Source organism: Falco peregrinus, chromosome 9, assembly GCF_023634155.1.
Source record: "Falco peregrinus isolate bFalPer1 chromosome 9, bFalPer1.pri, whole genome shotgun sequence".
NCBI classification, from domain to species: domain Eukaryota; kingdom Metazoa; phylum Chordata; class Aves; order Falconiformes; family Falconidae; genus Falco; species Falco peregrinus.
The window spans coordinates 7,090,415-7,104,105 of record NC_073729.1 but is presented as its reverse complement, the minus strand read 5'-3'; the positions used below and the strand labels follow the sequence as shown (position 1 = coordinate 7,104,105).

The 13,691-nt window shown below is 36.6% G+C and overlaps 1 protein-coding gene across 13 annotated transcripts in view; it reads right to left on the bottom strand.

Moving 5' to 3' along the window:
* Positions 1–13,691, bottom strand: part of SOX6 (SRY-box transcription factor 6) — a 375,778-nt gene that overhangs the window by 232,300 nt on the left and 129,787 nt on the right. For 12 of the 13 annotated variants that reach the window (XM_055814310.1, XM_055814313.1, XM_055814314.1 and 9 more), the window contains one exon: positions 1,697–1,940. In XM_055814310.1, coding sequence (XP_055670285.1) covers positions 1,697–1,936 — 240 coding nt within the window. In that variant the 5' untranslated portion in view covers positions 1,937–1,940. Of the gene's footprint in view, positions 1–1,696; positions 1,941–7,455; positions 7,612–13,691 lie in introns of those variants that run through there. The other variant, XM_055814312.1, reaches the window with a different exon arrangement.

The following is a 13,691-nucleotide window of genomic DNA, read 5'->3' as shown; positions in this document are numbered from 1 at the left end:
CCAGGACAGAGTCATTTTATCAATGTTATTGGTGTCTGAAATTCCCAGAGTGCATATGCCTCTCTGAATGAATAGGAAAGTAGCTGATGAGTTCACAGGTCTATTTTTTTCCACCAACAAACTTGATCAGTACTTTCTAGTCTGCATCCAGCTTGTCCTCCTGACTACACAGAAGTTAAAATTATTCTGATGAGTTTATTGCATGACTTGGGCAAAAGGGCGACTCTCCATCCAGGATGAGGTTCCATCTGAGAATTCTGCACAGAAGCCATATACATCACTTACAACCTACTTTGCCAGGTTACTAACCTATAACCATTTTTCTGTAAAGCCATTTTTACAGCTGAAATTTTGCCTCCTTCATGACAGTCACCCAAATACTTAGGAATATTATAGGCCTGACAAAGTTCTGCACTGGGTTAAATTGTGCATTACAGATTAGGTAGCATTTTTCTGGTTTGGTGTGATCTTTTGAATCAACTGGATTTTAGAAAGAAAAAACCAAACATTATATTAGCAAAATAGATATTATTGTAGTGCTGCTATTTAACTAATTCCAGGCATCATATTATGCATGAAGAATTCCAGTATCTATGTTGATTAACGCATTAGAATTATTATTTCAAGGCAAACTTGAAATAAGTTCGTTATTTAGTTCTGCCAAAAAAAAACCTACAATTGTTTTTTAACCATATTGAAAGCTGCTAATTCGTACTGAAAAAAAAAAAAAAAGACTTGCTGAAAAAATCCACTCAGACATTTAATAAAAATACAGAAGAAATTTTATGAAAAGGCAGGGTATTCTTTTTAAACTAACTGTGTGAATTTAATGTCTGTGAAAATCACTTTATGAAGAGTCTGGAATTATGATGTTCTAAATTTACAGGGCACCTGGCTGCTCCACGTACCTTAATTCTGTTCCTGAGGAACACATGCAAGGAAAATAAATTGACTGAGATGCTATGCCCATTCAGTCTTAATTCAGTCTGCCCATTTATTGCAACGTTTTGGGGATGCAGAGGCAGAATTTCAACTGCAAAATAATTTTATCTAGGCTACTGAAGAGAATACAGATAATAATTCTGATCATTGCTAACATCACCTGTATACAAACTGGTGATCTAGAGCAGAAGAGCATGGCATAGTTACTCATAAACACCTTTCCCCTCCACAAAAACTTGTAATTTCCTATAAATACAGCAGGATGTTTGTGTCACCTAAAATGCCAGCTTCTTTGTTGTGGTGTAAAGCTATAATATTCTAGGTTCGGTGGGTTCTATTTTTGAGAGACAAGTAGAAAAATGCATTAAAGTTTCTTCCTTCAGCACAACACATTGCAGATGACAAACAGTTGTGCACTACATCCTCCTGTCAGAAATTAATGTTTGAATATATGAGCTAGAGAGGTTATGACATAAATCAAGGTATGAATGAAAACATGATAAATAGATGCATTTCCTTTCCGAAGGTGAACTCATCAAATGACCTCATTCATATAGACCTGTATACTTAAGAAGATTATACAATTGTAATTTACAATTACACATATTGATGTTGATCTATTACTAACACCGACACTTTAACGTTTAAAAAGCTTTACACCCAAGAAGGATTATGCTGAACACTTTCAAAATGGAAGTGAACAGCCTTTTACAACTCTGATTTAGAAAGCCACAGTGAGAACTGTGAAACTCACCATTCTGTGTTGGGCTGAGATGACTCCATCCCACTCAGGATCTTGTTGGATGGTCGTGACCAGAGTTGGTAGCTCCTCAGAGTGAGGTTTGTTGTGCATTACATTATGTAGAGGCAGATGAGAGGTCGCATGCTGATCACTGTTGCCCTCTTCCTTGTCTCGTGATGCTAAGTCCTGGGTCATTGTTTCCTCTCCATCAGCTGCACATGCAAATGGAGAGGTAGCCTGCTTGGAAGACATTCTTCTACAAAACAACAGAAAAAAAGAAAACATTGGTTTTAAATGGAAAAAAAAAATCAAGCTCAAAATAGTCCTCTAAACACACCACAGTTGCCTACAACAGTTAAAACTTAACCATATGCAGTCAAGAAAAGTAGTCTAAAAAGTACGAGTGTGGGGCATCTGGATCCAAAACACTGAGAAAAAGTATTCATTGATGCCAAGTCAAGGTCAGGGTTAAGTTATATGATGTCATTCTATTCATTTAGACTTGTCAAACAATATAATTTTCCCCAGCCATAAGAAAATAGTGATCTTATTGGTATTTTCATGTTGAATTTGCCTAAGAGTTCGTCTTTAAACTCTTACTCCCATGAGCAATCTGAAGGTTATAAGCAAATGTTTAAATGAGAGAGTCCATCGTGCTTTCCTAACTTCACTCCTTGCAAGCAGAAGATGTTTTCTACATAGATAAGAATTTTTAAATCCATTTCACATTCTGCCATATACGTCCTTTTGCTGTTTGTTGAAAGCTGTATCTGCTCTTAACCTGTTTAAAATTTTACTCAGTTTTACCTTTTGAAAAGTGTTTCGAGACATTCCTGTGAAAAGTGTTCTAAAACTGAATGGTCTATTGAATGGATGGATAATATCTGAGTACCCTTTTACAGTTCAAACTAAAAATCTAAAATAATTATGTTGCATTTCATATTAGGCATTGAGTACAGGATATAGCTCAACAAATTACTTTAAATGACTTAAAAGTGTAATGAACAAATGCATTGATATATGTTAAATGTCTTTTCCTAATAATGGCCTCTTACTACCATCTCGTATGCAAACACAGCTTTCACCACAGTTTCTGCACTTAAATGAAAATATAACTGACTTCAACTCAAAATCTGAAAACACTCTGTTTAAAATTTCTAATAAGATTAACTGCAACTGTTAAAACAATCATTAATAAACCTGCAAGAAGACAGCTAAAATACATTAAGCCATTTTCCCAGGTTTTAGTAACTTTAGAATATCCGTGACACTGAAATTGCTAAGAAACTAAGGAATAAGATCTTCACCTTAATTGCTTTTTAACAATAATTGATTTCATACCTTTTCTTTAAAAATGCACAAATCAGTTAACATCGGAAACCACATGAGCATTTTTCAAATTAGCAAATCATTAACTTGCTAGTACTGTTTCTACAGACAAATAAATACTGATTAAAGGGTCTGGAAATCTGAGACTAACAGTTAAATTTAAAAATCTGTCACATGCTTTCATGAATATTACAGTGAAGGAAATATCAAGTGCAAAGAAAAATAATTAAGTTAATTCCAATTTAAACAGTAGTTTTCATGTAGCAGCCTGTGTTTCACATAGGATTTAACAGCTAATGCTAAATTTCTCACAATTAATGAGGGAGTTCAGATTTAGTATCCTACAGTGAAAAAAAAAAATTAATATAAGATCAATTAATCTAATTATGTACAGTTCTATATGAAAGTATTACAAGCTTTGAAGTGCTTTGAAACATATTAAAACACTGATACCTATTTAGAATAACTATTCTGTAAATAGAGATAATCCTGCCTCTTAAACTCGATACTGGTGGGGAAAAAAAGCTTTGCATTTTCTTGAGGGGAGCCTGAGTGTAAGTGGGAGTCTGATATTAATGTTGCCAATAAGCAGAACTGAGGAATTTAGACTGTGTCTTACATTCTTACTATGCTAAAGAATTTGTGTTGATGCTACAGAGAACATGCCAGGAGTTCAGCAACCGGCATTATTCTGCGTACTTCAAAAGGTTCTGGTTCATAATTACTATGATCCAAGATAAAATAAAAGGTTTGCTTTCCCTTTTCTCTTTAAAATAGTCACGTTAATGTAATCACTCACGTGAAAATATAAGTCAATGCTCTATGCAATTTGAAAACCAGACATGAAAACCGAAAGTCACAATAAAGGATTTTCCTTTCTTTCACCTCCTCAACGGATCTCATTCCTGTTTCAAACTGAATGAGCTTCTGTGAAAAGAAATAGCTATGGCTGTTTCTTCACCATAAATTAATCATGACAGAAAACTAGAAATGAAAATGTCTCTTAAGAATAATTTCAACTACAAACTGCACCAATGAATAATAGTGCACAATCCTAATTAAACACAACTCTGCAGCTGCAAAAATAGGCTGAATCTGTCCAAAGCTACGAGTTGGCTTTAAAGGCTGGTTTGTTAGGGACTGTTTTCTTAAGGAAGGCTGGGCCCTCAGTCTTAATCAGCCAATAAATTATTTCCTGCAATTACATTAAATAGAAAATTATCTTCAAATTGGGAATGTTAATTGAAAATCAAAATTCAGACTGAAGTTTAGAAATTACATGCTGAATATAATTAGTCTAGAAAGGCTTCACCTCTTTTTCATAAACAGGCTTTTGGTATTTCCTCAAGTGACCATTCAGTAAAGCTATCTACTGGTAATGCACTACAGAGGAAACACTTTTTCTTTGCCGTATACACTAATACGCTTTCCTCTTATTCATGATGTTTTAAACACAATGAAATAAAAATCTCTATTCACGTTCTGTTCTTTAAGTTGATTACGTGGTGAAAAGGGGACCCAGTTAACCTTAAAAATAAAATTATACTGACAGTCGTATTCATTAATAATCTCAAGCCATGCCCAGCAACTTCTCTGTGTATTAGCCTAAGAGAACGGACGGAGAGCAGGGTTCAGATGCTTCCTAGCTCCACCTACCCCTTTTCCCCACCGCTGCATTATGGTCAGACACATTTCCATAGCACGCTTTCCTCAGTTGCCCGTAGTCCTGGAGCACAGACAAGCTCAGGCAGGTCTACCAGGCACTTGCTCTCCTCTCAACATAATTTTTAGGGGTGTCTTTCACTCTATTTTCCCCCAAACCTTTGTCAAAATGGCAAGATTGAGCACATTATTTATGGTCAGAGGTCAGCACTTAATGGGACCTTTCAGGTTTTTGGTTGCTAGATTTTAAACATCGGGGTAAAAGGGACAGAGATGTAGGACCTTGCTAGATTAGGCCCTCCACCTTCTTTTCCCAGCACAATCATTAACTCAATCGATACACCTCATGTACGTCTTCTGAGGGTGCCAGGGTATGCACCAAATATTGATTATGCCTGGCTTTATAAGCAGTAAAACAGTAAATATAAACTCTGTGACGGGGTGTTATCCAGACAATTACTTCATGCAGGTTTTTACTCATTACCTGTCTGTTTTTACTTAAATGGGAGAATTCTGTACACAGAACTCCACCAGGTCCAAAGGCAGAGTTTGGCCAATAACTCCAAGGTCTCAAGAAATTCAAAGGGAGAAGAATCTGGCCCATCTGAGTCGTTTATGTTTACGATAACATTAAACCATAGAACAGGTTGTTGTGTTAAAATGTTTTAATGTTGAAATGCAAGTATGAATAGCAGGCACATTTTAAGCCATAACTACTTCCCAATTTTTCATTTAAAATATTCAAAATGCATTTGCTAAAATCCCTGGAGAGACAGAGGAGGGAGGGATCAATATTCATCATAAACAAGGCTTGTAAAAGGTATCCAGAACTTACTAATTTCTGTTATAATTTATTTTATTTTTTCTCCTATTATCAATTAAATTCACTCAAATGATTTTAGAAAAAGTTTCTGATAAAAAATATCTCCCTAGTTATAACCCCTGCAAACAGGGGTTTATAATGGAAGTGCTGACACAACCCTAACTACAGCAGCGCAAATGGTGCCGCTATAATACACAAAATCAAGTTCTATTATTCTAAACTATCCTCGCTCGGGGGGTTTTCTTTACTGTGCTCCCAGACAAACTGCTGAAGCATGAAAAATTTAAATGCAATCAAGTGGGTCCAATTCTACTTTACTAGAACAAGTGTCTACAGTGGTACAATCTTAAAAGAAGATGCAACAGATTTGTTTGGTGCTTTTCTTTCTTTTTTCTTTTTTAGCTGTTTATTTATAATACTGTGCAATGGAGATAAAATAAGAGAGGAAATTACACTCACATTATATCAGTATATTGATTACACAGCACACAATCAGAAAGAAAACTACATTGTGAAATTGTTGCTTTGGTTAAATTGACAGATTAGCTGAACACAGCAATCACTAAAGGTGGAAAATATACCTAATGGGTATGAAAAAAGGGTTGGAAAAGGCCCGAATTATCTGAAGTCCTATCACCTCCTCAACTTTGAGAATTAAATAAATCTTGGTTTGGATTTTCCAAAACTAGAATAAATTCTATCTCATTTTGAACTTGAGACAGAAAAAAAAAAAATGGGAACATTTATCAAAACCTCAGTAAAGCCTAGGAATAAGACCCCAATTTCAGTCAGCCTCAATACCAAGGCAGTAAAGCTAAAACTGAGCTGCTAAGGTTGTTTTACCTACATAAAACCAAACACAGACCCAAACAGCTCCATTCTCTATATATCTGACATGATTTTTTGTTTTACTCCAGAGAAGAAATTCTCTTTGCTCTAATGAAGACTGGCAATCAGATTCTCAAAATATCAGTTTTCCTTTTTTCCTACAGACAGTGTGTGTTACACCTTTCCAAATACAAATAATAATATCTTTTTTTTGTCTGAGGCTCTTCTATGTTCTCAAATTCTTCAAACAATGTGTATCTTCTTTTTTGAAACAATTAGATGATATGCCTGACATGAAAGGCTTCCAAAGCCTAAAATCTTCCATCCCTGCTGACTGCTGAAATGATTAAACGTTACAGTGGAAATTATAGCTAGACCTGGAATTTTAGCTGCTAGACATTTCAGAATCAAGCCACAAAGTATTAACACAGATAACAATGTGATTTCTATTCACTATTTCAAAAACATACAAACTAAGCAGTAACAATGAGATATATGAAAAAGTAGACTTGTAGTTGGCCGGAGACTCTAGCTTTTGCTCTGTTCCACCCTCACAAAGCATTCATAAACCTAAAGACATCTACACTGCAGCCACATAAAGGACTGCTTTGTAGAGCTGAGATATCCAAAAGAAGTTTCAACAAGCTCGTTTCTGATAGCGCTCCAACTACAGTAGCGTGGTACTTGGATGGGCTAATTCATCCCACTTTAGTGACTGCAGTACAGATGTAGCCTAGGTCTACAGCTCCAACAGTAGATTGGAATCAGATTAGATTAGAAATACATTCACTTACAGAGCTTTTATGAACAGTCTCCATTCCTTTTCCCCAAAGTGCCAGATTAACGTACTTAAGTGCATGATTAACTGTAAGTATGCAAGCAGTCCACTAATTTCAAATTGGACTACTCTGTTTCAAAAAGTTAAGCACATGTCTAAGTGCTTTGGTGACTCCAGAACTAAATAAATTAAGAGAAGCCATTTTTAGAAGTAATCATAACCTTTTAAATATTTCCTTCTAAACTTTTATGCTAACCTGGTGTTCATGAAAAGTAAAATTCGGCCACAGCATTTTAGCCCTCCCCACCTTCTAGAAGAGCAACAAACGTGCATACTCGTGTCTTAACTTACAGGATCCTCAATCACAAATCAGCACTCGGCTCTGGGATAAACTGAACGCACCGTACACCCTTTGCCTGCACTGCCCACGGTATCCTCCTCTTTCACACCCGTGGCACACCTCATTGCTTGCTGGTCCTGTGTCTTTCATGGATCCTCAAGCCCCTTCTGAAATGCAAGAGGATCCTTTATGCAACCTATTTTGCAGTGCAAGGTCACCTGTACGAGTTCAAGTCTGATGTAGAACAGGGTACAGTGATATAGTTGCACAGAAGTAACTGGAACAATTTCCTTATTTCTATCTGCAAACCAGTTTAGCACTGTTACACATTCAGGAAAACTGATCTTTATTTTTGCTCTATAAGGATACCAGTAACAGTAGTGTTCAGATAGACTTAAAGAAAAATGGAAATGCTTTGCCAAATATTTTTGGCTATTGCCAAATATTATATAGCCAAAATATTTCACAGCTCTGCTCCTGTAAAACAATGTTATGTAGGCATAACTCAGTGACATAATGCATTGTAAATCTAATGCCGTAATCTGTCTGCCATTTTAAATAAACAGTTATTTCCTAAAATTATGAAATTTCATATCAGTTTCCAAGAAGCCTTAGTAACACCAATGAATAGTTACAGGTTCTATCCTTCTGGGGCCTCACACCCCAACAGGAATCACTATGCACAAAACCTCTATAAACTGACAAAGCAGCAATGGGAGAGAATCTCCCAGGTTCTTGGATCTGGCTCGACTCACAGCAAGGCCTTAAGCCAAACAGCTCAGCTCCCTCAGGCTCTTCCTTGGCTTGATTTTGCAGGATACTACAAGGATTGGTTACATATAGATCATAAACAAAGCATTGCAAGATTAGAGAGTTTATGGTACTTGCAGGAATCACTTTGGAAATAAAGGGGGCGGGGGGGCAGGAGGGAGATATGATTCAAGAAATGGCAGCTGTAATGTTAACCGACCACCTGAATCTCTCGGGAAATAAGCATCAAGCTAAGCAACACACCCACAGCTTCCAAGATACACAGCTATTCTTACATTTGTTTTTCCAGTCCACACAAATTGCATTTCTGCTAATGGACATGAATCCAAGTCACAGAGTTTGACTTCAGATTCAGACTTCCTCAAAGGTCCGAAGGTTTAGAACAATTTCTTATGTATCTCTTCTCATTTGTAATGAAACAATGTAATCAATCACAGCCCCCCATGAGTTTTCAGTGGAAATCCAAAGTCTTCATTCGGATTTGTAAAATGCCAAAAATCCAACCTACCTTTCTAGTAGGTCAGATGTTCCATTCTCTTTATTCACCACCAGGAGCTTTCCCTGAAAATGCCTAAGGTGAACCCCCTCACACTGAACGCAGTCCAGGGCAGGGAAAGAATAGTCATTTAGCACCTGGGATGTGCTCATCTTCAGTCACTGTAGTTAATGTTTTCTATAGTTTATATTTAGCTCACAATATTGCTGTCACTTTATTTAAACAGCTTGAGACTGTTCTTTGGACTAGAGCTCATATGCCCTGGAATGCTTTGACTCATGAATTGTTTCTCCTGATAATGTTACATCACGTAACCACCTCTGTTTAATTGGTTGGTATTAGCTTCTCAGTGATGACTGCCTTTAAAGTCCTATGACTAGACCATGTGTCTCTGGATATCCAATTTCCTACTGTTGGAAAAAGAGAAAGAAAAATGGCAGTACTGACTTCCAGCAATCTTTACCAATAACTATGGGAACAAGAGTGAGCGTGCCAAGAATTTATCCATCAGCAACTTACTAGGATTTGTTTTTTTAGGCAGCAAATAACAAAATATACAATATAAATAAAAGCAATTGTTAACAATAAAATTAAAAACAGTGGTTGCTATAAATAAGCATTCATTCACATATTTTTATGGAATAGAATGACTTGTTTAGCTGAATGATTGTATAAATGGTTTTGATAAAGGACGCCTAAAAATACTAAGAGGAATTTATTTTAGCATGTTTAGACTTTGAGTTGAGATTTTATACAAAAGACAAGAATACATATTTTTTCCCCCCTTACAAAGTCAGTTGAGCACTTGTTCTAATAATAGAAATCCTCCTGAACACACCTAACTAACCCTGATGGGCATAAGTTCCTGAAAGGTTCATTAAATTCTTTCAATATTCTATGAGATAGATACTCCAAAGTTAAGATACAGTATTCTTACATTTTTTTTCCTCCTACAGTTAATTTTCAGGAGGTGCTTAAACTTCCACGTAATGAGTTAAAGAGTTAATTTTCAGTCCCAGAGGTGTGAAAACAAAGGTCACGTGCCATTTCTGTGCACCACCTAATTGAGAATAGAAATATTCTGAACCAATTTCTCTCCCCTCCTTCCCCGTTCTCTTCTCTCCATCTCCATATTTTTGATTCTTTTTCCAAATCGATTAGTGCACCTCAGTGAAATGAAGTATCAATTTCAGGTTTACCTGTACAGTTGCACTAAACCACCTAATTAGTACCTCTATGTATCATGAAACAATGGCTCTGCAGCTCAGTTATGGATTGTCTTTTTAATAAAAACCTTCGACTACAAGCCTAGAAACATTTCTAGCAGGCAAAATACTTGATTCAGTAGAGGTTACGCAAGCATCAAAGCACTTAAATATAGGTGCCAAACCACATTGCCAGGAGCTCTTAGTACTGCGAGGTACTGTTACCTGACAGCTTGGTGAATATAAAATTACTTGTTTCTCCAACTGAAGACAATCAAATTGTCACCTTCCATTGTAATAATGCACAACTAGGGATCAGCAAAGTGCCAACATGATTACCAGGAAGAAAAGAAAACATAACAAAAATATCAAATCTGTATTTCTCTAAAGGGTAAACACATCCATCTGGCTATTCACAAAGAAAAGGAGGAGGGATTTTATTTTTCCTATCAAATATCCTAGTGTTATTTAGCAAAAAGATTTATATGTCTTTCATTAAGTGAAAAAGAAAAACAGCTAAAGAAGGCGATTCATGAAATACTAAAAATAAACACAGGTCAGAACTGCGCTGGGTTGTTACTTGTGCACGTTTAAAGGACTGCAAGTGTCATCAGAGATGCTAGGGACAAGCACATGTACCTGCACTGTTGTTATAAGCTCATATGTGTGAGGATTCATAAAAATTAATTCTAACTGGCACATGGCGTACTTTGGCACAAGCTACACATGACGTGCCACTTTTTATTTGTTTATTTAAATGACTTCATTCTAAGAACTGAAAATTAAGTTTGAACTGCAGGCTGCCTCAGACCTGGGACTTTCAGGATATTAAAAACCCGAGAAAAACCTTTGAAGGGGGTGATCTGAATACATGAGAACTAATATTTTCACCATATATTTCTTTAGGATATTCAGCAAATGGCCTACATATTCAGGAGTGAAAGTTGCATTTTGGTGATGCAGAGATCTCATAACCAGAAATTGTGTTTTATATCTACGGTAGCTCTGGGCATCCTATAAGACATAAAAGAGTGTTCTTAGGTAGGATATATACTTGAAAAAATATTTTCATCTGGTTCATAGAAAAGAAGCTAAACCTAAATTCTTCATGAAAAACTTGCATTGTTGAGTGTTATCATGGATTACCTTTTCTGTATAAATATTCCAGTCTCTATTAATGCATAGACTAAGTTCTTGTATGTTTATTGATGTCAATGCACATCACTTTCAAATACTTTTTGAAGTTTCACCAGTGAAGGAGGAGTTACAAAAAGAGAGAAAAGAAAAACATGCAAAGCCAAGAATCGGTCTTTGACATTGTTTTTTTCCTGAAGGAATGTTTAAGAATAGCAGTAAGGGATGAGCAGCTTTTTTCCCCCCTGCACAACTGCACCAGAGCCAGATGTAATCCTAACCCTTGCAGCGAGAGCAGGCACAAGGACTACTTAAATATCTCGTTAGCCTTGCAGAAGAGGTTAAGGAAAAGATGCAGGCTCCACATAACTGGGAACAACTCCTGTGACTTGTCTCAGGCATCGCATTCCCAGGAGCTCAGGTGCAGCAGCGAAAGGCCGGGCTTTCCAGCTACAACCTGCACGCAGGTTTTGGCCATCGATGCTCTTGCACACTACACTGCGTCATACGACACAGCACCTTCTTTTCCACTCTATTAGAATATTGATATACTCTAGCTGATATTCCTTATATTGGCATTATTTTCGAGGGGCTAAGCAGCAAATTTAGAGGGACAGACTAGGATATGGGTCACTGGGAACATAGGAAGAAAGGAGGGGAGCAAGAGTCCACAACAATTTGAAAGTCACAAGCATTTTGATCAGATAAAACAAAAGTAGAAAAATGCCCCATTTTCTGCAGCTTTGAGAAATTCTGATTTTTGTTAGAGTCAGGCTTTTACAAGGCAGCATCATGCACAATATTTCTTTGTTTTGATTTAAGGCTGACACAATATGATCCTTACATATGTGCATAATGGGAACCCTAAGATGTGTTTACAGACCCCTGCAGGAACCACCTCATTTACCAGTGAGCTGCAGCTACCACTGGGATAAAGGACAGGGAAGTCTGAAGCAGCACACTGTTTAGAAAAAGATTACAGAGGATACTATGCCTAGCTGAAACTACCCAGCAAATATTTCAGAAATATCCCTGTTTGATTGGCAACGTGGCCAAGAACAACAGCGCAGCAACTTCTCACTTTCTCCCCACCAAGCCCTCCACTGCTTGGGCTGTGCAAGTTTTCATAAGAGGGAGTAGATGGAGCCCTTTTTTTCTTAACATTAATTTACTTCAATATGAAAATATGAAGACAAAAGATAAATAATTGCAACAGCCTAAGAATTTAAATCAAGTAAAACAAAACATTATCTCCTCTGTTAATTAAGCTAATCAGTGGCCATTAAATGCAAACAATTTAAAGTTCAATTTATTGAGACTTTGAACCTCCTATCCTTTCACAAGATCCACAGATGAAATCTCTACCAATCTTAACTGCCTTTAAAAAAAAGAAAATTAAAGCAACTAATACATTGTTATTCATAGTCTTGTTCTTAGTATGACATACTTAACAATATCAAGTATTTTCATTGTTATTTAGTAAAACAACAAAAAAAACCAACCACAAACCAAATCATTGTTTACTACTAACAGTGTCCCAGTGCAAGTGTTGTCTTTTGAAGGAATTCATTAAGATATTTTGTCTAGGCACTGAAAAGAATCAGAGAACATTAAAAAGTGATTGTCACAGGTGAAACACACACCCCTCATCACAGCCTGGAGGGACCCAGCAGCGTGCAGTCCCTGCACACAGCACTCTGCAACTGCAGCAGTCGCAAAGGGAACTACAGGCTCTCCCTGTCTTTTGGTTTCAGTTCTGCAATGCACCACAAAATTGTTAGGGAGAAATAACTTGCAGTAACTGAGGACCCTCAACTATCCTGTTTTCGTGGAAGATTACAGCATACAGGATCTGATCTCTAGCAAGAGGGAAACATGCAGGGCAAAATCAGTCGTGAGGGTAAAGGTGAAGAGTGCCCAGGCTCTGAATTGCTCCACACTTCCAGGTGCTCAAAGTTCTGTGTTAGGATTTTTAAATGTGTCAAAGAACAGCATGAAGCACAATTATCAGAATACGAAAACACAAACCAAAGGCCCAGTCAAATGAAGTTGTCCCCAGATAATTAGAAAGCAAAAACCCAAACACGTAAAAAGCAAATTTACTGTCAGTGATTTTAAAAATTTTAACATTGCTATTTAAATTCAGTTAGACCCCTCACAAGTGATTTTAGCTAAAATACTGAAATATTCTATAACAACTTGTGATGCAGTATGTTTACCATTGAAATACACAGCGCCTTGTTGTGGTTTTCATCTCTGACCCATTTTTTCCTATATTTTAAGGATAAAACATATGATCTGCATTTGTAAAAGAGTCTTGTCTTCTCAAACAGTGTCAATTTTTGCTCAGGGCTATATTTTGTAATAGTTTCCTGCTTACATATATTGGTAACAATTTATAATAGACAAGCAAACATCACATAATATGTGCAGCCTATTACTTCTAAAAACAGATTCAAACAGTTTTGTTTTCTCATGAACATTTGTTGAGAGCTCTATTACCAATTTCAAAAGCATTGCCATACAGAACATACAGCTTTACAGGCATATTTAGCTGGCACGGCTGTCATCCCTACCATGAACCATCAAAGAGACAGTCCAGTGTCTGTGGTTCTAAACCAAATACATATAGGATTGAAAA